General features: G+C 58.5%; 2 protein-coding genes across 3 annotated transcripts; one reads left to right on the top strand and one right to left on the bottom strand.

Annotated features, from left to right (window-relative positions):
- Positions 1 to 9,221: 9,221 nt before the first annotated feature.
- On the top strand, positions 9,222 to 12,871 carry NTMT1 (N-terminal Xaa-Pro-Lys N-methyltransferase 1). The gene is made up of 5 exons (XM_052815259.1): positions 9,222 to 9,288; positions 10,347 to 10,411; positions 11,228 to 11,423; positions 11,700 to 11,952; positions 12,376 to 12,871. The coding sequence occupies exons 3-5, from the start codon at positions 11,262 to 11,264 to the stop codon at positions 12,630 to 12,632; spliced, it is 672 nt and encodes a 223-aa protein (XP_052671219.1). The 5' UTR covers positions 9,222 to 9,288; positions 10,347 to 10,411; positions 11,228 to 11,261; the 3' UTR covers positions 12,633 to 12,871.
- An 851-nt stretch (positions 12,872 to 13,722) lies between these two features.
- Positions 13,723 to 19,323, bottom strand: ASB6 (ankyrin repeat and SOCS box containing 6). 2 transcript variants are annotated; one of them, XM_052815257.1, is made up of 7 exons: positions 19,274 to 19,323; positions 18,277 to 18,510; positions 17,668 to 17,849; positions 17,148 to 17,254; positions 16,641 to 16,749; positions 16,021 to 16,107; positions 13,723 to 15,819 (listed from the first exon to the last, which is right to left on the bottom strand). In XM_052815257.1, exons 2-7 carry the CDS (start codon positions 18,387 to 18,389, stop codon positions 15,143 to 15,145), a joined length of 1,275 nt encoding a protein of 424 aa, XP_052671217.1. In that variant the 5' UTR covers positions 18,390 to 18,510; positions 19,274 to 19,323; the 3' UTR covers positions 13,723 to 15,142. The 2 variants fall into 2 exon arrangements, with proteins under 2 accessions (XP_052671217.1, XP_052671218.1); XM_052815258.1 differs by lacking the exon at positions 19,274 to 19,323 and having other exon boundaries at positions 13,723 to 15,567; positions 15,658 to 15,819; positions 18,277 to 18,956.
- Between the last annotated feature and the right edge of the window lie 6,104 nt (positions 19,324 to 25,427).

Here is a 25,427-nt window from a genome sequence, read left to right as displayed (position 1 = left end):
ACGGCTGGTGGCGTAGTGGAGGGGAGCAGGAAGGTGGGGTGCAGCAGAGCAGGGCATGCAGGGGGGTCCCACCCATGGGTGCCCCCCTGGGATTGCTGCAGCCCCAACCTCAGCATGAACCCTCAAGGCTTTGTCGTGTCCCCCCCGGCACAGAGCCCTGCGCCCTACTCGGTGCCATCCAACGTGCCCGCAGTGCTCCAAGCCAAGGAAAGTCCCTTTGTGCCCCCAGCGCCATCCCGGGAATGCTGGAGTCACCTCTCTCCCATGGGACATCCCGGGCTCTGCAGGTTTTCCAGCTCCTACAGGAGCAGAGCAGGAGGGAGCTGCCAGCCCGGAGGGTCGGATCCTGCAGCAGCTCACGGCACAGCCCGCTCCCAAACTCTTACCTTATTTTCTTTTTAAAGCTGGTTTTCTTTTTAAAGCAGCAGCTCCCGGAGTCCTGTGATCACTGCTGAGTCTCTGCCTTCGTTTCAGGCCAGGAGGACCTTTGGAGTCATCCTCGCCAGAGAGCACAGAGAGGGGAAAAATAAGTCTTTAAAGGCTCAAAACCCAGGAAGTTAATAAAAAAAAAAAAATAAAAAGCCCTCAACATTTAATTTTTTTAATCTTTGGCATTGAAACAAATCTCACAATTCTGGGTGCTCTGACTTGCCCTCTGGGCAGGTAAAGCTGGGGGAAGCGAAGGCACCAGAGATTAAAATAAACGCTCTTGGAGCCAGGATGCTCACAGCAGGGTTAGCCCATCCCCTCCCGGCCCCGGGGCCTGATCCTGCCCCATAAGCTGCAGCACATTTACCCATGCAGGGAGCTGCTGGCTTAACACATCTGGGGGCTTTCGGGGGACAAGCAAGAGCAAAGCTGGGGGAGACCCAACCGCGGAGGGTGGCTGCAGCCAGGCTGGGGCTGAGCTGTGGCTCCAAAGCAGCTCATTCTGGGGTTGGTTTGGCGATGCCCGATTTTAATTTTCATCAGCAGAATTAATCTGTGGAGTTATTTTCCCTTCCTCCCCCTCCCCTTCCTCTCCTCCCCGCTTTATACAGAGAATTTGATCATTTCTCCCAGGAGCTCGGCACCATTAACATTCACTCCCAATGCGTGTGAGCCGCACTGCATCACCAAGCACCACTGGTGCTGCTGGCTCTGGTACCCGACCCCAGCTCAGAGGGGACCTGGGCATCAGCTTCTCCATCCCACAGCCCGGGCTGGGAGAGCCCCTCTGCCCCCCCCAGCTCTATGCTGGGCTGCCCCAGCACAGGGAAAGGAGGGTGGGATCCTGGCCTCCACCTTTGCTCTGCTGAAGCTTGGACCTTTCCAGAAAATGAAAGCCAAGGGGCTCTGGGAAGAGCACCCCAGCCAAGGGCATGGCCAAGTCTTGCAAGATTTGGTGTTTAAAGTCATGCAGATTGGTAACCCGGGGCTTTCCTGGAGTCATGTATATTTGCAGGCTTTGGGTTTTCATTAATAAAGGTTAACTAACAAATTAGTATTAGTTAGTATTTAAAGTTATTAAATATGGCAGACCAGGCTGCCTTCCCCAGCAAAAGCAGCGGGAAGCCACAGTGGGCACAGCCTTACCCAGCCGGCCCTGTGCCAGCCATGCGCCCCGGCTCTGTATGCCCTATAGGTCTGTGTGCTATAGATCCATGTGCAATGTATGTAATCTATGTGGGAAGCAGCCTGTGCTGAGACTTTGCTTTTTTTACTTAGGGGACATCTGAAGGGGGCCCAAGAGCTCTGGCAATTGGGAAGGGAGGAAACGTGGAGCGTGGTGGGTTTAATGCTTGGCTGGAGTGGGAGGGGGAGCACCATTGCCCATGTCCAAACCCAGCCAGGTTTCACCCCTGGGGTTCCCCAAAAGCCTTTTTGACCCCCATTTCAGGCTCTTCTCTCCTCCGCAGCTCCCCCAGCAGCAGCTCTAACCCACACGTGCAGCCACCGGCTTTGCATCCAAAGGGATGCTGATGGGCAGCAGCAGCCTGGTGGAGGGAAAAGGGACTTTTGCAGCAACTGCTGCCCTTTGGATTGAATCGAAGGCAGCGCTGGCAGTGCCTGTCTGTGTGCAGGCACAAAAGCCCACCTGTGCCCACTACACTTAACCATTTCCTTCCTGGACACGAGCCCTCCCGGGGTGTCCCGCCTGGGAAATGAAATCAGCTCCGAATGGGAAGTGCAACTAAGCCGGCCCAGCCCAGGAAGAAGAAAAGCAGCAAAAGAAAAACAAGTTCAGAAGCTGGAACGGAAAAGAAAGGTTAAACCCTGCGTGCGCTACTGTCCTCGTCACCCCACAGCTTGTCCCAGGCAGGAGGGGAGGTTAGGGTGAGCCTCATGCTGCCACACACCTTAGCAATAGCTGAGATGGGTAGTTCATCCCACCAAGGCTGTGCAGAAAGGGGTGAATTTTGCTTTAGCAGGATTCCTGCTTCAACACAGCCCTTTTTTTTTCCTGCTTTCTGGCTATGGAGAAAGGAGCAGCCGGGTGCTGAGCCTGCCACAGCCCAGCCGCGCTGCCGGGCGAGGGCAAAGAGGCGTTAGCTGAGACAAGGAGCCGAGCGCTTTATTTTTAGTCTCAGTTTAACAAGTATTAATTAATAAGAGTGTAAATGCTAATGCTGAGATGACACAAACTGCGTTGCCTGAAACGAATGTTTGAGACTTGTCTGTGCCAGGATTTACAGCCGGGTGGGTTCATAGGGGCTAAATCATTGCTCAAGTATTGCTGCAAGGATAAACGGGCTTGCTACCTCCGAGTCCGGCATTGGCCGTGCCACAATAGGATGTGCCGGGGGCTAAGGGCCATGCCAGGGGCTCAGGGCTGGGTTTGGGGCTGGGTCCCCATCCGTGCCTCACCATGCCATGCCGGCTCATCCCTCCCTGGCAAAAATTCCCAGGAGGTTTTGCAAAGTGTGGGTCATTTTAGTCTCTCCCTGTCAGGGCTGAGTGGGTGTGGGGTCATGCCTTGCAGAAGGATTTATCAGCCCAGTGAAGACTAAGTTTGGAAAAAAAATCATTTTCCCGTGGTCAGGTCCCCCTGGCCTGCCTGTCCCCTGCTTGTGACTTCTTGCCCCGAGAGCTCGGCTTGGCCAAAGGCTTGGGAGGAGGCTCGGGAGAATGAGGAGGTGAAGAAATACCCCTGGGCAGTAAGGTGTGAAGAATTTTGGCCCATCAGCACCAATATGCTGGTTGCATTTGTTGGCGTCACAAAAATGATGAACTTGAAGCTCCGTCAGTGTCTAGGCTATAGAGTTTTTAGGACGCTAAGGTCCGGTGCCTGTGGCACTTGCCCAGGGCACGGGGGGCTGGAGACCTCCTGCCCGTGGGGGGGGCGCAGGGTCCGGTGCTGGGGGCACAGGGCAGCGGGTGGGAGAAGGAGGGAGCGGGGCTGCGCACGGGGGCTTGTCCTGCCTGCGAGGCGGTTCGGTAAGTCGGGGGTTTGCAGTGGGCTGTGACCCCTGTGCCGTGAGCCGGAGTGAGGGCGACTTGGGGTCCTGTGGGTCCCAATGGGGTGCCCAGGGGCTTAGGGGCAGCTCTGGGACCACGCTTAAACCTCTCGAGCGGGGCTCTTAAATCTTTCCAGAGAGGCAGGTGCCCAGTCAGGCCGGATCCAGGCCAGGTTTTCCTCGTTCTTTCTCCTCTCAAACGTAGGCAGGAGAGAGCTGCTACCTGCCTGACATGCTGCTGCTGCTCAAAGCCGCCTCCAGCAAGCCCTGCTCACCTGGGACGGGCGGGAGGGCGAGGAGCGTGGCCAGCGCAAGCCGGGCACATGGCATGCACTGGGATCTGGGGAAACGCCTCAGTGTGCGCACTGCATCCTCCCAGTGCTCCTGCTGCATCCTCCCACTGCACACATTGCGTCGTCCCGGTGCGCACACGCTGCATTCACGGCACCCTCCCGGTGCACAGCCTGCACCCTCCCCAGAGTCGCTGCATTCCCCAGCCCGTGAGCTAGGGCAGAGGTGGGAGCTGGCAGGACTGCAGACACCCCATGGGGGGGACCGAGTCCCCCATCCTTCCCATGCCAGGAGGGCTCTCCTTCACCCCAGGGTGCTCAGCTGCCATTTCGGGAAAGCGGGAAAGAGCCGAGTTGGTTTTCTTCGAAGGTCTGGAAGGATGCAGCGCTGCGAGTGTGCAGGGAGGTGTCACGCTCACCAGGGTGTGATGGGAGACACGGTGGTTCAGGGCAGGGGTGTCACAGGATGGGATGCTGGGGTGCTGCATCGGGGCTCAGCAGTGCCAGAAAAACCCCTGTCTGGGGGTTTGGGTGGCCCACTGGGGAGCCACCCTGGTCACTGAAGCTGGGTGCTTGGCTGCTGCCACCCGCAATGGTGGGAGCTTGCAAATTACAACAAATTATTCAGCCCCCCCCCCATCCAAGCTGGCAGGTAGCCCCTGCGCCAGGGTCACCCCTGCCTGCACAGCACGGTCCCGGGCAGGCAGCACCACAGAACCGAGTCGTGGGGTGAGGACGCTCCGGGCTGGCCCCTCGCAGCCCCTCGCCACCCCGCAGGGACCCAGCCGGGGGCCACACGAGAAATCCCCACCCACGGTCTTGCCAAAACCACCCACTGCAGCCAGGCCCAAGGTGCTTTCCCGTGGGCTGGGTGCCGCCACGCTGGGGCCGGCATGGTTCGTTTCGCCGGGGAGGGATGCGCGGGCGGGATGCGTGGCCGTGGCGCAGGCTCCCTGCTCGGGCTGGCTCCCTGAACAGCGCGCTGCCACGCTGCTCTTCAGCAGCTCCGTTCATATCATCGAATTTTAATTTAGTTAGTTGAGTTCTTTAAACAGTGTGAACTTGCTAAGTGCTTTGCATATTTTATACTCATGAGTAACATTTATCAACCAGAAAGTACAATTAATCAAAGAGGGGAGCTTTTGTAACTCAGAGCAGTTTGTATTCTCCCTCTTTCTCCCTGCCGTGCGCTTTCCTCCGTGTCTCCCTCCTCTTCCTCCTCTTCCTCCTTGCTGTCCCGCACTGGCCACAGAGCCAGGACAGCTTCACTGTGCACTACACACACATACACATGTACGTATGTACTCTTTCTCTCCCTCTTCCCCCCACCATACCATGTACACCATACATACATATATAAAAATATGGGTTTTATATATATGTTTGTGCATGTGCATATATATGCATATGTCCATGTGCATATATCCATATACCTCTGTCTATCTGTTGTGTAAATATATGTGTATATATGTATGCTGTATATGGTATGCTGTATACGTACATGTATGTATATATATAGGCATTAATGGTCCATTTACACTGTATATGTGTATATAAACACACACTTATACACAGTTATACTCACAATATTATACATAGTGCATAGAATTTTTATATATATACACTCAATATCTATTATCTATTACCTAGTGTATAGCATACAGTTATAGTATATCACATATATTACACTACATATAATAAACACATTTTAGATATTTTGGGCTGCTGGGGGGGTTTCAGCAGTGTTGATGGCGATGCTTCAGCCTCCCAGCGAGAGCCAGTGGCTGAGGGAGTGAGGTGGGATGGACGGTCCCAGCCCCAAGCCACACTGGGTAGCCACTGGGCCAGCAGAAGTGCCCAACCAGCTCCATTTGGGGACAGCGACCAGTGGCCGGTGACGGGGACATGGGAAGCCCTGACAAGCCTCCTGGGCACAAGTGTGGCTGCAGCCTCCCAGCCCATATCCCCTCTCCTTGCCGGGCACTGGGGCCGAGGTGTGGATGACCTCTGTCCCCCAGGCATCTGTATTTATTTTAAGGGCAGGATCACCCAAACCATGTTGGGTTTCAGCTTTGAAGGCCCCAGGGTGACGCGGAGGTGACACCGCTACCCGGCGAAGGGCTGGCACCAGTGCTGGCAGATGAGAGATGATGGAGCATGGCTGGCGCGAAGGGACTCGTGTCTCTGCCACCCCTCTGAGTGTCTTGGCTGCTCTTGGTGAGTGGGGAGAAGCCCTGACCTGATTTATTCCGACTTCCCAAGTCTTTGCCATGGCACAGCGGAGATGGCTGAAGGAGCTGGGCAAACGTGGACGGAGGGGCAGGTTTGGCCGGGGTCAAACCCCACTGCCTCGGCAGAGCAAAAGAGGTGGGAACATCCCGTGTGGGTCCCAGCAAAGTACCTCGGGGTTCATCCCAGGGCCTCGGAGTGCTTCGTTGCTCTATTAATTGCCATTAATGGCAGCAAACGGGGCAGCAGGTGCCCACCCGGACCTGGGTTAAACGCTGCCGAGAGAAGGGCTGTGCCGGCGCTGCAGGACCTGCCTTGCAAATCACCTGCAACAACATGCGCTGTCCTGGTCACCTCTTCTCAAAAATGATAGTGCAAAATTAATTAGAATTAATTAATCAGAAAAGGGTAATAAGGGTGATTAAGCACCTGGGGAAAAGAAAAAAAAAGTATTCCTGAAGAGCAATTGCAGCGCCGGTGATTACCTTGAAAGGCGGCGAGTGAGCGGGAGCAGGAGGAGAGTGTGCAGGGAAACAAATGGGCTGGAGAAGAGGGTCTGGGGGGTGTTTTCTGTCTCGTCGCAGAAGGAATTACCAAGTGACAAGATTGAAACTGGTCAGAGGAAAAGCATTTCCCGGCAGCAGCGACCACGGGGAGGCAGCTGAGCCGAGGAGGGGAGCGGGTGGCTCTGCGGCGTGGCTGGAGCTGTTGCTGCTGCCACGTTTTTGCAGACTTGGCTTTGCACAAACTGGCCCCAAGGCTGGACCCTTCTCCGGCAGAGAGTGGGACTCACTAGGGTGTCCTCGGTGGTGGCACCTTTGTCCCCAGCCCTTTGCTGGGCTCAGGAGTGTGGTGAGCTGAGGCACGACGCTCAACCGATTTCTTTTTCCTCTCTTAATTTTCAGCCACACTCTGTTGCCTTAATAATAATAATATAAAATCGAAGGGAACATTTGCAAGCAAGATTGGTCCCCGGTTCAAGGCAACTGCTGCAGGTTTCATTGTAACCTGAGGGGCTGACGTGGACCCCCAGCCCCAGGGACGGGATGGGACGGGACAGGACAGAAGAACCGTCCCCTTCCTGCCACTGCAAAGGGCCTCGGCAGCAGGGAAAGATGGAGGGGGTGGCTGGAGCTTAGTGGAAATGATGTTCAGGAACCCCAGTGCAGTATGGTGAAAAAAAAGGAGAAAAATGTCTTTTTTGGAGAAGCAGGGGGAGCAAATAGCGCACGCTCCCATGGGAAGTAGGTGGCATGGATGGGACGCGGATGCCCATGGCCTGCTTGAAAATGCTGGTGGCAACCAGAGCAATGCAACGGCCACTGGTGGGGTTTGGTCATTCAGGTGCCTGTGCCTGGGAGACGCTCACCCCCATGCACCTCCCCAAATACCACCCCATCCCGGGAGCAGCCAGGCACTGCTGCCCTGTGCTCAGTGTCCCCTCCCCAGTGACAGATAATCTCATTTCCTTAAAATCTGGAAAGCAAAAGGGGGTAAAAGCAGTGCTTTCTGCGCTCAGAGATGCTCTCGCTGCATCCCCAACTCCGCAGCCGACTAAACGTGTGTTCCCGGCCCCTGCCATCAGCCTTCGCCTTGGGTCGCTGCCGTCCCCGGTGCGCTTGGGTCTTTTCACAGGGACTTGGGGCACCTGGGTGCCCAAAATCTGTCCCAGAGTGACAGCTGCTTGTCCAAAGGTGGGGTCTCCCTTTGCTTTCCGCAGAGGCACTGTGGAAGGATGGCGAGGGGCTCTGACACTGAGGCCGCATCCTGCTTGTGCGATGGATTTTTGGATGGCCGTGGGGTGAGCAGCTCTGTTTTGGGGACAGCAAATCCGTGCTGGGGCCATTAGGGCATTTTGGGGTATAAGCGGGTGCTGGCTGGGTGGGAACGGACCCCTGCTTCCCCTGTGCCCGTGCAGCGTTGTCCCTGTTGCTGCTACCTTCTGACCGCTTTGGGTGATTTCAAGCAGATTTTTATTCGGACAGGTTTTGTGCGAGTCCGGGTCTGGGGGAAGGTGAGGGAGGGGCCGGTGCCCTGCTGAGGGAAGGACTCACCCTGTGTTAGACAGCAGAGAATCCACACCGGCCTCCTTTCCCCAGGGACATGGCTGCAGCCAACCCAGTTTTGTCACTTGTCCCCACAGCGATCCCTTTCCGAAGGCCTCGGGCGTCGCAGGTCCCCATCCACGGGAGTCGGGGGGGGGGTCAACCCCCTGTCCGGCTGGGTTGGGGGTACAGACGGGACACAACGGGGTGGGCTGTTGCTCCTCCACCGGAGACCATCACAGGGGAGGGCGGGAGGGGGGCGGCTGCCCCAAAGGGGACGGTCTCAGCCGCACCCCGGGCAATGCGGAGAGGGTCACAGCTGTGATGAGCCCGTCAGGCCTCAGCTCCCCATGTTGGCGCGGCAGGACGGAGCCGGGCGGGACACGGGAGAATCGGAACCAGCGCCTGGGAGCCGCGGGACCGGTGCCCCCCGCCTCCCCCTTCCCCGGGGCGCAGGGTGGGCAATGGATAAGTGAGGGGTCAGTGCCGGGGGCGGGGGGGGGGGGGGGTAGGTGCCCGGTGCGGGGTGCAGGGCGGGCGGGGTGTCAGTGCCGGGGTGGGCGCAGGGGTACGTGCGGGGCCGGCTCCGGCTCTCCCCCCACGCCGGTTCCCGCCGCCCCCCCCCCCCGCCGAACGCAGCGAACTTCCCGCGGCGGCGGCGCAACGGCGGGACAACAGCGCCCCCGCGCGGCCGCGGCGGGACGGGACCGGCACCGGGACGAGGACAACGACGGGATACGGACCGGGCAGCAGCAGCCAGGGCCGGGCCGGGGGGGCAAGCGAGCACAGCCCGACCCCGACACCCCCTCGTCTGCCTTGTCCTGCTCACCCCGACCCCGCCGCCCTGCCCCGGGCCCCGCCATCCCGGCGCCACCGCCGCCGGGCTCCTGACCGCCCCACGGTGCCAGGCGGAGGGCCGTGGCGGGGCCCCGCCGGAGCCCGCGGGCGGCTCCGCGGCCGCACCGTGACACGGTGCGGGCACACGTGGGGAGGGGGGGGGGGGCGCCGAGCCCCGCACCGCGGCGAGACGGGGCCCTCCTGCCGCCCTGCACCGCGCCGCGCTTCTCCCCAGTTTGTCCCAGTTCGTCCCAGTCCGCCCCACAGCGGACCCCCCCCCCCGGGCGCCCCCCCGCGGACAGCCGGATGGAGAGCGGGAGAGGGCCCGCCCCCGAGGTGACCTCACACTGACGTCACCCAGAGCGCCGCCGCCTGGTTGGTGCCCGCGGCCGCCCGTCACGGCGGGGGCGGGAGGGGGGGGTGGGGGGCAGAGCGCGGCCGCCGGCTGAGGTAACCGGGGGGGGAGGCCGGGGGTCGCGGCCGCCCGGCCTGAGGGAGCGGGCGGGACCGGGCCCCCCGCCCCCGGGGCCGCTCCGCCGCCCCGTACCCGCAGCGGGGGGGTGGGGGGGCCGGGAGAACTGCCGGGGCCGGATCCGCCCCCCCCCCCCCGCGGCGGGCAGGGCTGCAGCCCGGAGGCCTGCGGGGCTCCCCACACCGCAGCCCCGGAGCGCGGGGTGGGGGGGGGTTTCCCCAGCCGCGATGGGGGTGCCGGGGAAATGGTTGGTTTAGGCCTTGAACCAGAAACCGTCCCCTCGCACCCCCACGGGCACCCCCCCCCACCCACCCCCAGCCCCCGGGATGGGACCCCACTGCCCCCCGTGGCGGCACACCCCTCCCCGGCTCGTCCTGGGGAACCCTCCTCCCACGCACCCCCTTTCCCTGCCGCCCCCCAGCCTTCAAACAGTCCCAGGGATTGGGGAATGGGCCCCACACTGGGGTGACCCCCACACACCCCCCCCGAAAGAGGGGAGGGCCGGTGTGACCTTCTCTCAGCAGTGGGGCTGCGGGGCAGGCGCCTGCCTTCACCTGCCCCCACGTCAGCTGGGGAGCTGCCACGTTTTGGGGCCTTTCAGGGCAGCAGGGAGATGCCGGTACTGGGGTCCACACTGGTGGGTAGGGTCGTCCTGCTGGGTGCTCTCAACCTGTGCCGGTGTCCCGTGACACCTTGAAAAACATCACCAGGGGGTCACCCAGCCGAACCTGGGGGCAAGGAAAGGGTGTCACTGCCAGGAGGGCAAATCAGGGTCCCAACCCATGAGATCAGCCAGCAGCATTGCTTAAAAGCGGGGCCAAACCCCTCCACGCACTGGCTGCCCCCGTGGCTCAGCCTCGACTCTTCTGAGCTATGGGGCAGCACCAGCTCCAGCCCCCCAACCGCCCCGGGAGGGTGCCTGCAGGGTTGGTGCAGCTCTTACCTCCAGCTCCCTGGGGCTGCGGTAGGCCTTGTTGCATGCTTGCGGGACCAGAGGAGTGATTTGGGACTAAAATCCTGTCTTTTCTTCTCCTAGATCACAGCGCAGACCGGCTCCCGGCCTCACTGAGCCAAACTGGATTTCAACCGGTGATCTGTAAGGTGAGACGCTGCGTCCCCTTGCTCCATCCCTGGGCTGTTCAAGGCCACGTGGGGCTACCGAAACTGCCTAAGCTGCCATAGAAAAGGTTTTGTGTCTAATGGGATACTTGCCAGCAAATTCAAGCCACGAACACTATATATTTCTTTATTTGTAAAGGTGTTTGAAGTCCTTGAATTTACCCTTCGGCCACCTTAAATCTAGTTTCTAATCCCCAGCGCAGTTAATCAAATCCACAGTGGCTTGAATTATGAGATGTCTGGGGGGGATTTATAGCTTGTATTGCTGATTATACCTTGACTTTATTATATTGCAAATATCTAACTTATGGTCACGGCTGAGATTTACAATCCTCAGGTAGGTGCTTAGGATAACTTTTAGCAACTCCAGATGTAATTGGAGGTGATTGATGGGGCTGTCGCCACAGATAAACATGTAATCTGTAAAACGTTAAGACAGGGGAAGAAGTGGCAGAGTAGGTGAAAAGGGTGGGTCAGTCTTAAAAAAAATAAAAATATAATTGGGTGTATTGCTGAGCAAGGCTCCGGGATGCCTGGTCTGGCTGAGGCATCTCTGCCCAAGAAGGGATTTGGGGCTTGTTGGTCTCCAGAAAATACCAGAATTTAGATCTTTGTTCCTTCTTGCTCTCAGCTGAAGGTTTTTAGGGTTTGAAATAGTCCTGGGGAGGGGGAAAGGGTGATAAATAGAAATTGGGGTACTCACAGAGCTGACGCCTGCCTCCCCGGTTGGGGGGGGACTTGGCACCTGCGGCTCTTTCAGACCTGACTGGTGGTTTCTCCCCTGTCTTGGAGGAGCAGCGAGTCCTGCGCGGGCACGTGCCCCTCAACCAGCATGACAAGCGAGGTGGTGGAGAATGAGTTTGAGTTTTACTCCAAAGCAGAGAAGTACTGGAAGGATGTGCCTGCCACGGTGGACGGCATGCTGGGGGGCTATGGCCACATCTCCAGCATCGATATCAACAGCTCCAGGAAGTTCCTGCAGAGGTTTCTGCGGGTAGGTGGCACGGTCTGTCATGCTCCCAAAGGCCCATCCTTCTCCCAGCACAGAGCTGGGCTCTTCCTTCCGAGTTGCTCCATGGGATCCTCTGTTGCGTGTGTGCTGGGAAAGCTTTGCCCTGCAGTGGGTCCCCCATACCCCAGTCTTGTCCACATCGTTGCCCCATTTCTCCTCTGTGGGTCCCCCATACCCCAGTCTTGTCCACATGGTTGCCCCATTTCTCCTCTGTGGGTAGCTCACAGTGGATTCAGCCCCTCATGGTTGTTGTTCCAGGATGGCCCCAACCGGACAGGGACAACCCGTGCTCTGGACTGCGGGGCGGGCATTGGCCGGATCACCAAGCGGCTGCTGCTGCCCCTCTTCAAGACGGTGGACATGGTGGACGTGACGGAGGACTTCCTCACCAAGGCCAAGAGCTACCTGGGAGAGGAGGGCAGGCGGGTGCGCAACTACTTCTGCTGCGGCCTCCAGGACTTCAGCCCCGAGCCAAACTCCTATGACGTCATCTGGATCCAGTGGGTCATTGGTGAGGGTTGCTTTGCTTGCGGGGTCTCACCAGCCTGTCCTCCATCCAGCTTCCCCCAAGGGGCAGGTGCCCCATGCGCTGGGGAGAGCTTTGGGCAGGAGAGCTTGAGGTCTGCATTAAAGATGAGCATCACAGCACGGGTGGGAGGCCGAGTTGGGGACCTGCCCTCCGTGGGCACTACAAGGGCATTGCACTGTGGGGTCTTTTCCCCCAAGCCCTTGGAGACCAGGGCAGAGGTGTGGGTTGGATAGAGTTGGATAGAGCCTGTGGGACACAAGTTGGAAACCTCCAAACTAAAGCTTTCACCTGCAAACGCCTCCAGTATTTGGCTGCCTGGATCCCAACGGCAACCTCCCAGCCTCCTCCCCTCCTCCTGTGCGCGTCACCCCATGCCCTCTAACCCCCCCTGCTCTGCCCCTCCAGGACATCTCACCGACAACCACCTCTCCGACTTCCTGAAGCGTTGCCGTGCTGGCCTGCGGCCCAACGGCATCGTGGTCATCAAGGACAACATGGCTCAGGAGGGCGTGATCATGGACGATGTGGACAGCAGCGTCTGCCGGGACCTGGACGTGGTCCGTAAGATCATCCGCCGAGCTGGGCTGCACCTCCTGGCTGAGGAGCGCCAGGAGAACTTCCCTGATGAGATCTACCACGTCTACACCTTCGCCATGAGATGAGGGCGGCCGGCAGTGGGAGAAGGTCTCTCCAGGGCCAGCTCAGAGCATGGGCCAGCACGGTGGTTCCTGCCAGGGCCGGGAGGGGTGAGGACCGTGCCTTCACTGCGGGGTGGCGGACGGCAGCGAGGGTGTCACGACTCCCTCTCTCCGGGGCTGGTGGCAAGGATGGGGCTTTGTCTTCCAAGTTGCTGCTGTTTGTGAAAAGAGGTGTTTGCCAAATACATTTTCCTGCTGTTGCACTTCCGCACGTGGGCTTTGTCGGATGCAGCGTTGGCTTGATGCCACCTTTGGGGGCTCTGTACAGGAGCAAGAGGCCTGCTCTGCGGGCACCAGCAGGTTGCTGACCACAGTCGCACACGGCTCCTGTTAGTGAGCAGGAGCTCAGAGCACCTCTATGAGGGTCTGGGCTCCCTTCCTTGCTTGGGTGTTTGGCCCTTGCCCGCTCTTGAACTTGCTGCTGTTCACAGCAACAAGCTGGGCAAGGCAAATGGGAGAAATCTCTGCCATTTCTCTGGGGTGGGTTGGGGAGGCAACACCAGGTTCTGGGGCTTCATGCAGGCCTCTCCTTTAAACCCAGGAGCCGATCTCCCACACGTGCAGAAAAAAGGGAGGTGGATGCAATCCCAGGTCCCCCACATCCTCCTCCAGGGATAGGGGTAACTCAGACAAAGCCCTGCAACCCTGGGAGAGAGCTGGTGTGCTCTGGGCATTAATGGGGAACCTGCTCTGAACTGCCCCGGACCCCCCCCAGCCCATTACCACAGACTCACATGATGCCCAGCACCTCCTGCTCGAACGCTGCGACACTACAGCTGCTCTCCCAACACCCCACACCATCACCCGGCTTTGAACACTCCCATCTCCTCCTTGGCCATAACCATGTCATTTTTGCCCAACTCTGGCCACTGGCTTGTGCCAACCTAACCCAAAAGGACTTGGCCAACACTGGCACGACTGTTTGCCAGGTGGGTGAGCCAAGAGGCAGACCCCAACTGCAGCCCGTCCCTCCAGCCAAGCTCACACGTGATTCCACCCATCCCTGCAGAGCCGTCTCCTCCACCCCATCTCTCCTGCAGAAGAAACAAGCCCCTTGTCATTATTACAAAAGGCCTCATTTAATTGCTCATTTCCCATTCCAGACACCAGGGGAATATTTGATCACATCATTATTATTATTTTTAAACATCAGTTCATCAAGATGTATAGCTCCAGTTCCACAGGGTGGGAGAAGGTAAAACTCAGATGCTGCCAGGAAGGCAACGGGGGGAGACAACCCTTCTGCAGCTAAACTGCCAGTGGATCCCAGATCCACCTGCTATAAACTGTACCTACTCAGAATAGGTTTTTTTTTTCCTCTTTTCATCCTCTTCTGCATCTGTTTCCCACGACAAACAAAAACCAAAACAACAAAAACACGGGGGGCTCAGCTCTGTAGCCAGTCTTTGGCATGTCACGAGGAAGCAGATGCCTAGAAGGGGAGACAGACAGCTGTGGCAAGGCTGGGACACGGGACCTCCAGAGTTTGGAGCTTCCAGTAGCAGCTTGGAAAGAAAAATCCCGAGTCCTGCTGCAACTTCTTGTTCCTGGGAAGGAGGCACTGGAGACCAAGGTCCTGGGAACAGTCAGCAAGGGAAAGAGCAAAGGAACAGGGAGAGAGGCACAAGGCTCTCAGCAGAGTTAACTGCCTGTTCCTCATCCTTGCACAGGGAAAGCACCACAAAGCTGAGAAACATCCATTTGTCTGTTTTAGAGCCCAGCGCCTCTGAGATGTCCTTGGACAGTCCTCCGTGCCGGGAGGATGGGGTTCTCCCAGCAGAAACTCAGAGGGTGCAGAGCAGCCAGCCACCGCTGCCAGCCCTGCTTTCCTTCACCCTCGCCCCTGGTTTCAGAAGCTCGGGTGAGCGAGGAAGGCATCCACATCCACAGGGAGATGCTGGACCTGCCTCCACCACGGCTGCTCCCACCACGACAAGAGCCAGGAAACCAGGATACTGATGCCAGCACTCTCCTAGCACAGGTAACACCTCCCAGCACCCCAAGGCATCTCACAACTCTGCCGGTCGCCTAAGGCACTGCTTCACCCACCCCAGACCTGGCAGGGCTGCAAAGAGAAGGGACAAGCTGCCTGTCCAGTCACACCACTCCAGCTGCCCCACAGCCTGCCAGGACTTTTCCTAAAATCCACACAAACCAGCCCTCTGCCCAAGTATCCGGGTCCCCAATGTCCAGGGGCTTTCTTCACCCCCAGGGAGCCACAGGGCTCTGCCTGCCTCCCCACAACGTGCCCCAGAGCAACGAGGCCTCCACAGACATGCACGTGGCATCGTGCCCAAAAAAGTATACCCCCCAAAACACGGCAGAGAGGGACACTGTGGGCAGCACTGGCCAAGCCGTGGGCATGTGGACAGCAACACCTCTTGCAGCAGAGAAAACTGGCCCAGAGCAGAGATATGGTGGCTGTAGGCGCACCACAACTGCGGAGGGAGGACATGGAGAGGCATTAGTCAGGCTCAGAGGTCCTCGTGCCCAGCAGCAGCGTGGTCAATGAGGAGGTACCACTTCAGCCTGTCTGGAAGAGGTAGAGCCTTGATTTTAACATCTACTGGCCACGGTTTAAGGCGCTGCCGAATAAACACCCTGCAGAGATGTTTTAATGCCTGTGGGGAGCGCTCCAGCTGCTTCAGAGAGCAGAAGAGAGTCCTGATCTTCTCCCCGTGGTACCTACAGCTGCTGGTGTTGACCTCAAAGTTGCTGGGCAGCTGGATGGCTTGTGAACTGGCCATCATGAGCTCCAGCAGAGTCTGACCCTTCTGGATGAGGTCTGTAGAGAAGCTGTCATCTTCAGAGATGCTGAGGTGTGAGCAGAGGCACTCGAAGACGATGTGGAAGCCTGACCAGCACGAGGGCCCATGGAGGGAGCAGTTGTAGGCAGCACCTGACTCCAGCAAGAAACGCAGCAGTGGGAAGTGGCGTTTGAAGCTTTTGAAGCAGAGGTGGGTGAGGGACTCAGGGGCCGGGCACTCACTGGGGTTGGCACCATGGGCCAGCAGCAGCTGTGTGACACGAAAGCAGAAGCGATTGATCACCTGTGCCTCCTCAGTGCTGCTGCACACCATTTCTCCCAGCAGGAAGATAACGTAGGTGAAGACAGTGTCACCATCTTTGGTGGTGGCCCTGACATCTGCACCTGGAGGAAGGGACAAAGAATGTAACTGGCGTTGCAGGCAATGAGGCCAGGACAGCGCTAACTCTGGCACTGCTGGGCTTTACTCTTGCGGAAGTGGGAACATAAAGAAGTTGGGAGGGCAGTGCCCAGTGCTGTACAAAGAATCAGCCAGCGCTAGGCCTGGAGAGATTGTGTGCAGAGAGGGGAGAAGGTTGCCCTCACCTCCTTCCAACAGGAGATGGATGCTCTCGGTGTTGTGGATCTGGACACCGTCACTGCTGGCCAGGGCATGCAACAGCGCTGTTTTTCCTGCAATGCAGCAATCGGTCAGTCAGATGAAAATAGGGTGACACCCCAAACAGCAGGAAGGAAAACAATCCACCCCACCAACCAGGTGGCCAAACATGGGAAGAGACAACCCTTCTACTTCTGGCAGGCTTCCGCCGTCCCCATGATGGTGCACAGCTGCGGGGACAGGGCCACAGGCCACACGTGCAGGGCTGGTGGTGGCCCCAGAGGGCATGTGTGCCACGGTACAGTGAGTTTTAGAGCATGTGGACACCACGGGGCTATGGAGGCACAGCCCCATCCCGTTTCCCAGGGACTGTGCGGAGCTGGTTTCAGCCCCCTTCTACACCTGACACAGCCAGCATACAAAGAGAAAACACAGAGCACCAGGGAGGTTCTGCAGCCTGCACCCAACTTCCAAACCGGTTCGTAACCGGAGAGCACTTGCAGCAGCAAGACGGAAAGACCCAGACCCCGTGCCCTGCTCTAGCCCACTCATGATAGCCAACTGCTGGGAGCACCCGGGCTGGGGGAGCCGGACGGGGCACACAGACCGTTTTTGTCAGCTGCGTTGACATCAGCCCCCAGCTGAAGCAGCCGCTGGAGGCATGGCAACCGCTCGGGCTCCTCACTGGCCAGGTCGAGAGGACTGCTCTCATGGATCTGCATAGAGCAAGAGGAAGAAAACCACAAGTATTAAAGACTATTTGTGAGTGCCTCCAGAGTCACTGCTGGGGCTTCATCATGGCCAGCATGAGAGGATGTTTCAACCCATCCCCCAAAAATCAAAGTGAACCTTCCCCGGTGTATCCACAGTGAAAGGTCTGTCTACCCCAGCCTTCTCCCACCTATCGCTCCATGACAGAGGCAGGTTTGCTTGGCCAAAGGCACCCTGAACTTCTGCCACAGCATCAGAACGCTACAGGCAACGGGCACAGGAGGTCGCCAAGGGGAAGCAGTGGGAGGTGGGGAGCAGGGAGGGCTGTCCCCACACGCCAGTCCCTTGCAGCTAAGTCTCAATGGGGCGCAGCTTGGCCGTGCTCAGGCAGCTAAGTCCGTACCCGGTCTCTCCGGTTGATGTCAGCCCCGTGGTGCACCAGGAGCTCCACCATATCCGGCTGGTTGCGGAGCACTGCGATGTGCAGGGGGGTGTAGTAGGTGACTGGATCTGAGGACAAAACCACAAGAGTCAGAGGGAACTAAGGGCTTTCCCATAACGGCCCCAATACCCACCAAAAGCGGAAGGAGGCAGATGGGGAGGGCCCTGAGAATGTCGTGATGCCCATGAAAACAGGACTGTCACAGACACCCCAGGTCCTGCTTTTGCAATGGCTCCATCTCTGGCAAAAGCCCTCAAAGCTGCAAACTGGCCCCCAAGCCCCTGGCCATCCCCCAGTCCATCCCTGTGGCTGGGTCTGGATAAGGGCTGCCACAAGGCAGATCCATGCTATCCCAGCAAGGAGTGGGGGTCTGAGCCGGCAGCACCCTCTCTTTCTGCCCCAGCTATCACTGTCTCCCAGGGCAGCTTCTCACCAGCTGGTTCCTCCTGGCCAGGCCCAGTCCCCTTCCCACCAGCCTTACCTTCAAAGCTGAGGTCAGCTCCAAACTCCAGGAGGATTTCTGCGGCAGGGACGAGCCCCAGCTCGGTGACCTTCAGCAAGGCATAGCTCACACCTTCCTGATAAAACGGGGAGTGAGTCTCCCGCTCCAAGACTCGTCTCACAGCCGAGAGCTGGCTCCTGTCATTGCCCAGACAGGCAGGGCTTAAGACACACAAAAACAACCAGTTACTCAGCTGAACAGCACACGTCTCAGGGGTGTGCAAGGGTCAGTGTAGCACCAGAGAAGAAAAATCCCTAGTCTCCCCTCTTGTCACGTAACCACCAGGTCTCTAATCTGTTGGCTGTAGGGTTAAGCAGCAGCATCAGGGTCGCAGCTGAACCCCAGTTTAGGTTCTACTGCCATAGGTCAGCCAGAAAGGGCTGTTCCTGGGGAACACATGTAGCCCCTGTGTTTGCTCTGCTCCGCCCCCACGTTCCCAAAGAATAGCATCTGTGGGATGAGCTGGGGTTTGTTCCCAGCCAGTGCTGTGTCTGACCTCGGCTGCATCACTGAGCTCCAGCCGTCACCCCCTAAAACACCAAGAGGGCATTTAGCCCCAGAGCTCTGCTCACAGCCCTGTCTAGTTACCTCTCAAGGGTGCTCTGCTGTTCTGCATCCTGTATCGCCAGCAACCCCAAGATCTCGTCTACCAGGGGCTGATACTCGAAGATGATCCTGCGGAAGCCGTGCAGGAAAGGCATCGTGCTCTGCTCTGCACACAGACTGTCCAGGGGCCTCCAGCATGGCAGTGGTGTCTTCCCCCACGCAGGACTCTGGTGGACAGACCCTGGCACTGCCTGGTTTCCAAAGGATTTTTCCTTCCTTTTAAAACAAACAAGCCTTTCTAGCAGTTTTGCACTTAGAAAAAAAACGCAGCCTTCCTCCCTACCTCCTTATGCATTTCTAAACGGCAACAAAGACCAGCGCAACGCTCTCCTCCCACACACCACGGAGGTGTATTCCAATTATCTCCCGCACGCAGAGCCGCAAATTGGAGTTATCTGGGTGCAGGAAGAAAACACGCCAGGCGGAGCCCAGGCTCAGGGCAAACCCCCTTTGCAGAGGGTCTGCCACAAGCCCCCACATGCTGGGGGTGCCAGGGGGAGGGCAGCCAGAGCGGAGAGGGGCTCCGGGGTTGCCTGTGACCAGCAGACCCCTGCCTGGGGGAAAAGCAGGGCTGGAGCAGCCCCCGCAAGGCCGGGAGCCCCGTAACCCCCCCGCGACCCCCAGCAGCCAGCGCGGGGGCCACCAACCTCCCCAGCGCACAGGGCGGCAACCTCGAGGAGGGGACCGAGAGGCCCCTAAATCTCACCGCGACCCACGGGGGGCAAGCGCAGAGGCCTATAAACCCCTCAGCACCCCGGGGGGGGGGGGGGGGGGGGGCCGGGACCCCGCCGGGATGGCCCCAGCGGCCCCTAACCCCGCCGCACCCCACGGGGCGAATCCCCGGAGCTCCGGGGCGAGCCCGGGAGTGCCCGGAGGGCCCCCAAACTCCACGGGAAGGGGAACCGGAGACCCCAGCAACCACCCTCCCCTCACAGGAGCCACCCCGGGGCTGAGACCACCACTACTCGCCGCCCCTCACCTTCCCCGGCGCCGCCGCCGGAAGCGGAAGCCGCCGGTTGTGCCGGGAGGGGCGGGAGCCTCGCTGGGAGGGGCGGGGCCTCACCGGAGGGGCGGAGTCACACTGGAGGGGCGGAGTCACACCGGAGGGGCGGGGTCACACCGGAGGGGCGGGGTCACACCAGAGGGGCGGGGCGCGGCGCGGCCGGCAGGGGGCAGCAGGCGGCCGGGAGCGGCGCGCCGGGAGCGCGCGGGGGCGGGAGCGCGCGCGGCAGGTGGGCGGGAACGATGTCAGCGGGGCGGCGGGTGCGGGTCCGGCCCGGGCACCCCCCTCCCCCGGTGCACCCCCCCACACACACACAACGTCCACGGGCACCCCCCGGGCACCCCCCCGTGCACAACTTCTCCAACCCCCCCGCAGATGTGCACAGCTGCTGGGACGCGCGCGGTGCACAGCTGCAAACACGGAGGCACCCACGCAAGTGCACAAGCTAGTGCACAGGCGAGGTGTGCGCGCACGCACACCTATGCATATAGCTGCATCCCCTCCCAGGGCCCGTGATGGCTTCAGCTCCGGCTCTGCCACTCGCGGGGGGTGGGTGGGTGGGTGATGTGCTGGTGCAACCTCATGCACCAGCCCAGTTCCCCAGCCAGCACCCTGCCCTCCCGGGAGCACCCACCACCACCGGGGATACTCACCCAGGAGGGGCTGGGGGTGCTGGGGAGGTGCCATCGAGTGGCTGCCACCCCCCCCGGCGCTCGGGGGGCTCAGGGGGCTGCTGCCCGCAGCACACTCGGACCCTCTCCTGCCGAAAGAGCTGCTGGAGGAAGCGTTAGCCCAGAATTTATCGGTATTATTATCATCATCATTATTTTTATGATTATTCTGGTGGAATTTCCAGACGCAGGGAGCTCCGGAGAGCCGGCAATAACTGAAGCCGCCTTGGGTTTCCTATTTACGTATTTATTTTATTCTGGTGGAGCGCTTCCAGATTTCAGCAGGCAGCCGTGGCCCGGGGGCAGAGGGGGCGAGGAGGCCGTGCCGGTTGGGCATTTTTCTGACGTGCTGTCACGCTCCCCCCTCTTCCCAACAGTTCCTGTCCCCACACAAAGTGGGGTGTCATGGCGGGGGACCCCAATGCCCGCAGCCCCCAGGCCCCAAGCCTGCCTTCGTGGCAGGGAAGTGGGTCCCAAGTCCTTTGCAGTGGCTGCTGGCTCTGGTGCCACGGGGAACTGGTGCCATGCGGTGGCACCTTGCTGGGCAGCTGGCATGGACCCTCCCCTTGCAACCCAGTAGCCCCCGTGGGTGGGGTTTGGGGGGGCATCATCCTTGTACCATCCTGAGTGGGGGTGGAAATAATCCCGTCCAAGTGCCCTGGGCAGGGACCGGAGGGGAAAAGCAGCAGGAGGAGCAAAAGGGAGTGAGGATTTCTCCCTCCACATGGAGGATGCTTTATACCCATATGAGCTGGCTTCAAACCAGCGCAGCTCGGCCAGCAGGACCCCACATCGGGTGGGCTGGGCAGCCGAGACCCTCACTCCGGTCCTGAGTGCCTCCTCGCTGCTGCCGGCGGCTGGGCAAACCCTGGACCCTCCTGGTCCGGGTAAAGCCCAAACCCTCCGTGGTCCCGTAAAACCCTGGATCCTCTGCAGCTGGGGTGGCAGCACCGGGTGCAGTCACTGTCCCCAGCTGCGTGGCACTGGTGGGGACTGTGCAGGGTTCAGCCCTCCATCAGACACTGTTTTGGGGGGGAACACCCCCTGCAGTCCCCACCCTTGACTGGGAAAGGAGGGCTGGTGAGTGTGGGTCACCCCATTGCCACCTCTGACCCCAGCCGTGTTGGCCCTGGGGATGAGAGGTGACCCCAAAGGGCCCCACCAGCCCAGCCGTACCCCCATGACCCCCCACCCCAATACCCCCCCTGGCTGCAAAGGAGGCTTTGGGGGTGCAGTGTGGGCTCAAAACCAGCCTTGGGAGGTGTCAAACCCAGAGAGCCAAGGGCTGAAACCCTTCCCTGGCCATCAGCATGGCGAGGCTGGTGAGGGGCTGGGCACATGGGAGCCCTTCCCCGGAGCATCCCTGCCCTGGTCCTGTCATGGCTGTGCCAGGAGCCACGGCCTCCGGGGAGGTGACTCCCCATCCCCACATTTCTTGGGTGAAAAAATCTGGTTTGCAAATAGGGACATCGTTGGTGCGGTCGGCCGGGGTGCTCGAGTGCCCGGCTAAAATAACAGCGTCGGGATCTGCCCCCTTCCTCCCCATCGCCTTGGCGGGGCGGACTAGGAAGAATGCGAGTTGGCTATCCATCAGGGAGACAGAGCAACAGCCAGCCGAAGAAAGAGGGGCATTTTAGGAGGAAAGCCAGGGAAATTTGATCATTAAGAAATCCTCCTGGCTGTCTGGGGGAATTTAATTAAATTGCTGGAAAGGGCTGTAAGCACATCTGGATCCAATATGTGCAGCTTTGATTTTTTTCTTTCTTTCTTTCTTTCTTTTTTTTTTTTTTTTTTTTTTAGTTCACTCTTTTCCCATCTCGCTGTTGAAGGAGGGGGGGAATAAAAGGGAAATAGCAGAGCCACGGAGCATTGGTTCATCTGGGACTGGGATTCCTGGCAGGGAAAGAAAGAGAGGGAGAGAAAGAAAGAGCAAGAGAAAGAGGCAGAAACAGAAGGAATAAGAAAGCTGGGAGAAAAAAACCTTCACCAAGGGCCTGGCTGGGGTGTTTTATAATGCCACCGACTGCAGAGACAAGGAGCTAGGAGGGAACGGGGGGAGTTGTGAGAGCTGGAGAGGAGAGGAGGAGGAAAGGAGCTAGCCCAGGGCACGCTGTGCTTTTGGGGTCTGGCAGGGATGGAGGGAGAAAGAGGAATTGCTCAGTGGATAGAGAAATACCATTCCTAGCCGGGACCCTCAGGACAGGGCACGGGGGGACTCCTCCAGCAGGTCTGTCACCCAGCTGTCACCCCTGTGACCAGCGCTGCCCTGAGCCCTGCCCGTCCCGATGCCCTCGGTGCGGGGGGCAGGACGGGGATGCTCTGGTCCCCAGCCCCAGGCAGGACACGGGGCTGGGCACGGCTCCGATTTAAGCAGATGGGGCAGGCAGCCCTGCTTCCCCAGCACCGGGGAAGGGACTGACCCCCAGCCACCCGCCGCAAGAGCCAGTCAGGCACCATCAAACCCCCACCATCTCCCATACTCTACTCCTTACTATCTCTTTACTCTGTACCTCCTCCTTACGGTGGAGGAGAGGTGCATCGCCGTCGTAAGAAAAACCCTTCCACCCATTGGGGATGTGGGTAAGGCGGTCCAGTTTCTCTGCACAATAATATCCATAGGGCCAGATTTGGGGAATATTAAGGAGAACGAGCACCCGGGTACTGAAGGGAGCGGCACGAGCCCAAGCAGTGCTCCAAGGATGCTGCACCATCCCACCCCAGCCACCGCTGCTGTTTCGGGGGTGAGGAGGAGGGCTGGGGCTGGCAAAGCATGTCCGGATCCGTGCCGTGGTGAAGGCTGTGGAAGCGTGAGATGTTATCACAGCATGAGAGAAATATCAGGAAACCCCTAGGAGGACACAAAGCGAGATTACCAAAAAATATCTTTTTTTTTTTTTTTTAAGAGAGGAAGAGGAAGGGCTGGCAAACAGAAACACATTCATCCCAAGGGCTGCAAACTACAAACCTGGCAGGCTCTGGCCGGCCAGACCCTCACCCCAAGGAGCTTGGCATGGTCCTGCCAGTTTGGTGCCGCTCTGGTTCATTGGCCCAACAGCTCTGGCTCAGCAAAGCCAGGCTCTGAGCACAAACCCCGCTCAGCAAAACCCAGGCGCTCAGTGTCAGGCAAAGCAAACCCGCTTGGCTTCGTCTCCGAACCACCCGTGCTTTGCCCTAAGCATGGCCAAGAGTCACCTTGCCAGCTCCGAGGTCCAGTTTTAATCACTTAAAACACATTTTTTACCAAAAAAAAAAAAAGAAGAGCTTGCACAAGAGAATTAGGAAATGCCAGGAGGGTGGGTTTCAAACACTGGGTCTCGCTTCAGATGCCTTGTGTGGCTGGCGGAGTTAAAAAAAAATGATGCTGAAAAAAAAAGAGGCAAATCCTACAGCTAAAAAGGAAATTGCATTAATACAGATTGTTTTATTTAAAAAAAGCAAACCCTGACCTCTACTTCAAAAAAGTCATTAGACATTCTCCTTCTGAAAGGCCGACAGGGGATATTACTGAAAGGCCAGTTAATTTCTCAATGACTTACTGTTCTTGCTCTGCTCATGGAAATGTGTAAAGAGTCGGAGGGTAATTTAAGGCACCCTGCAGAAAGGTGTGTAAATCTTTGCATGTCTAAAGAAACTTTACCAGACCGCTAGGATTGGGAAAAAAGAAAATGCTTGCCCTCTTTTTTTTTTTTCCTTTTTTTTTTTTTTTAACTTTCCTTTGGAACTCTGATCCCCTTTGATCATAAAAAAGGTCATATTTCACCCAAAAAAATATCAGCAATCACAGGGCCCGAGGAAGTGCGAACCCAAGGGGGTTTCACCGACGATTATTCCCTCCATTTAATTATTTAATGCCGTGAACTGAGGGAAAGCCGTCTCCCCTGGAAAAGCCAGACAGTTCAAGAATAAGGTCTGGCCCTGAACAAGGAGGAGGAAGAGGGTTATAAATGGGGCTGGGGCTGCTCCATCCCCCCCTCCCACCCTTGCCCCTTCATGGGCCAAGACCAGCCGCCCCACAACCCCCCCAAAATAATCACAGCAAGATGTTCCCAGCCTCTGGGGCCAAGGGGGAAACACTGGGGGAAGGAGGGAGGTCCTCACTGCCGCAGCCCCCCCCCCCCGCCAGCCCCGACCAGTTGGGGCACATCCCTCATGGGTCACTGTCCTCCAAGGGGATGTCTCTGTCCCCCAGGCTGGTCCTCAAGCAGTTTTTCTTGGACATGGTGTCTTCCCCATTCTGGGAAGGGTCTTGTCCCTGCAGCCATGGTGGAAAAAAGCAGGATAAAGCCGGTACCTGGCCGAGAAGGGGTGACACAGGGCTGCGCTGGCGGTCCCAGGGCCCGGTGGTCCCAGAGGTGATGCAGGCATCTACCCCGCTGAGAGCACGGGGCAGCCAGGAGGGCTGATGGCAATATATGCAATCTGTATTCTAATATATGCATTCAGTGCGTAACCGCAGTGCACAGCATTGCCCTGGCACCGCGCGCCGCTGGGGACCCATCCGGCTGGGTGCCGGGCGGAGGTAAAACACCCATCCATGGGGAGCAGCCCCTGGGGAAGCAGGAGCAGAAAGCAGTGTGACACCAGCCTGTGATTTACACGGCCAAGGGGAGCAGGACCAGACGCCGGAGCTGACTCCAAAAGTGGCCCTAAGGCCAATAAATTGGGCCAATAGGGCCAATAAATGGACCCCCCCAAAAAAGGAGGGGGGAAGGGAGGTTGGGCTGGCTTGTTTGCACACTCGAGGAGCCCCCCGTGGAGTCGGAGAGAGCCAAAATCTGCCTTCAGCTACACCCCTTCCAAGCTGGAGAGCTCTGGGAAGCTGCTTCCCCGTCAGGAAGATCAGATTTGGCAGCACTGGCTGGCTTAAAAATCTGCACGCCTCCAACTTGAAGGGGAAGAGAGCGCAAGAAAAGCTTTCGACAAATGTTAAAATAACTCAGCCAGGGGTTTGCCTCCCTCGGCTGCGCTGGAGCAGGGATGTTTATGAGCTCAGAGCTGGGCTGCAGCAGCCGATCTCGCTCGGAGATTTCGCGTCGAACCCTGCGAGCGCGCAACCCCGTCCATATGTGCCTGCAGCGGTGGGCAGGAGAGCACGCTGGAATCAAGGGGAAGAAATAATAACTGTTAACCTCTTCGATTTCTTCTCATCGCCCCGAGCCCAGCCCTCGCCGGACACCAGCAACCAGCCCCAGCCGCTGGCTCTGCCCCCCTCCCTCCCACCGCTTCCTCCATGTATATATGTATCTATGTGTATAAATATATATATAATTTTTAAAGAGGAAAAACTCCTTTTTCCTCTCCCGGTGGCTGGTTTTCATTAGGGAGGTTTCTTTCTAACCCCAAGGGAAGCAGCCTATGAGTTTTTAACTGTGGTGCAGGACGTAATTATCTCATTAAGGCGAGAGAGCCAGGCTTTTCCCAGGAGAGGTGACCTTGCTCCGGGGTTGATGGGGACCGGG

This window comes from Harpia harpyja, chromosome 19 (assembly GCF_026419915.1).
Source record: "Harpia harpyja isolate bHarHar1 chromosome 19, bHarHar1 primary haplotype, whole genome shotgun sequence".
In the NCBI taxonomy this organism is placed as follows: Eukaryota; Metazoa; Chordata; class Aves; order Accipitriformes; family Accipitridae; genus Harpia; species Harpia harpyja.
This window is presented reverse-complemented; position numbering and strand designations above follow the sequence as displayed.

Coding starts and splice junctions, on each gene's coding strand:
- NTMT1 (XM_052815259.1), top strand. CDS start 11,262: ATGACAAGCGAGGTGGTGGAGAATGAGTTTGAGTTTTACTCCAAAGCA. Junction 11,424..11,699: donor TCCTGCAGAGGTTTCTGCGG/GTAGGTGGCACG, acceptor TTGTTGTTCCAG/GATGGCCCCAACCGGACAGG. Junction 11,953..12,375: donor CTGGATCCAGTGGGTCATTG/GTGAGGGTTGCT, acceptor CTGCCCCTCCAG/GACATCTCACCGACAACCAC.
- ASB6 (XM_052815257.1), bottom strand. CDS start 18,389: ATGCCTTTCCTGCACGGCTTCCGCAGGATCATCTTCGAGTATCAGCCC. Junction 17,850..18,276: donor CAGCAGAGCACCCTTGAGAG/GTAACTAGACAG, acceptor GTGTGTCTTAAG/CCCTGCCTGTCTGGGCAATG. Junction 17,255..17,667: donor AGCTGACCTCAGCTTTGAAG/GTAAGGCTGGTG, acceptor TTTTGTCCTCAG/ATCCAGTCACCTACTACACC.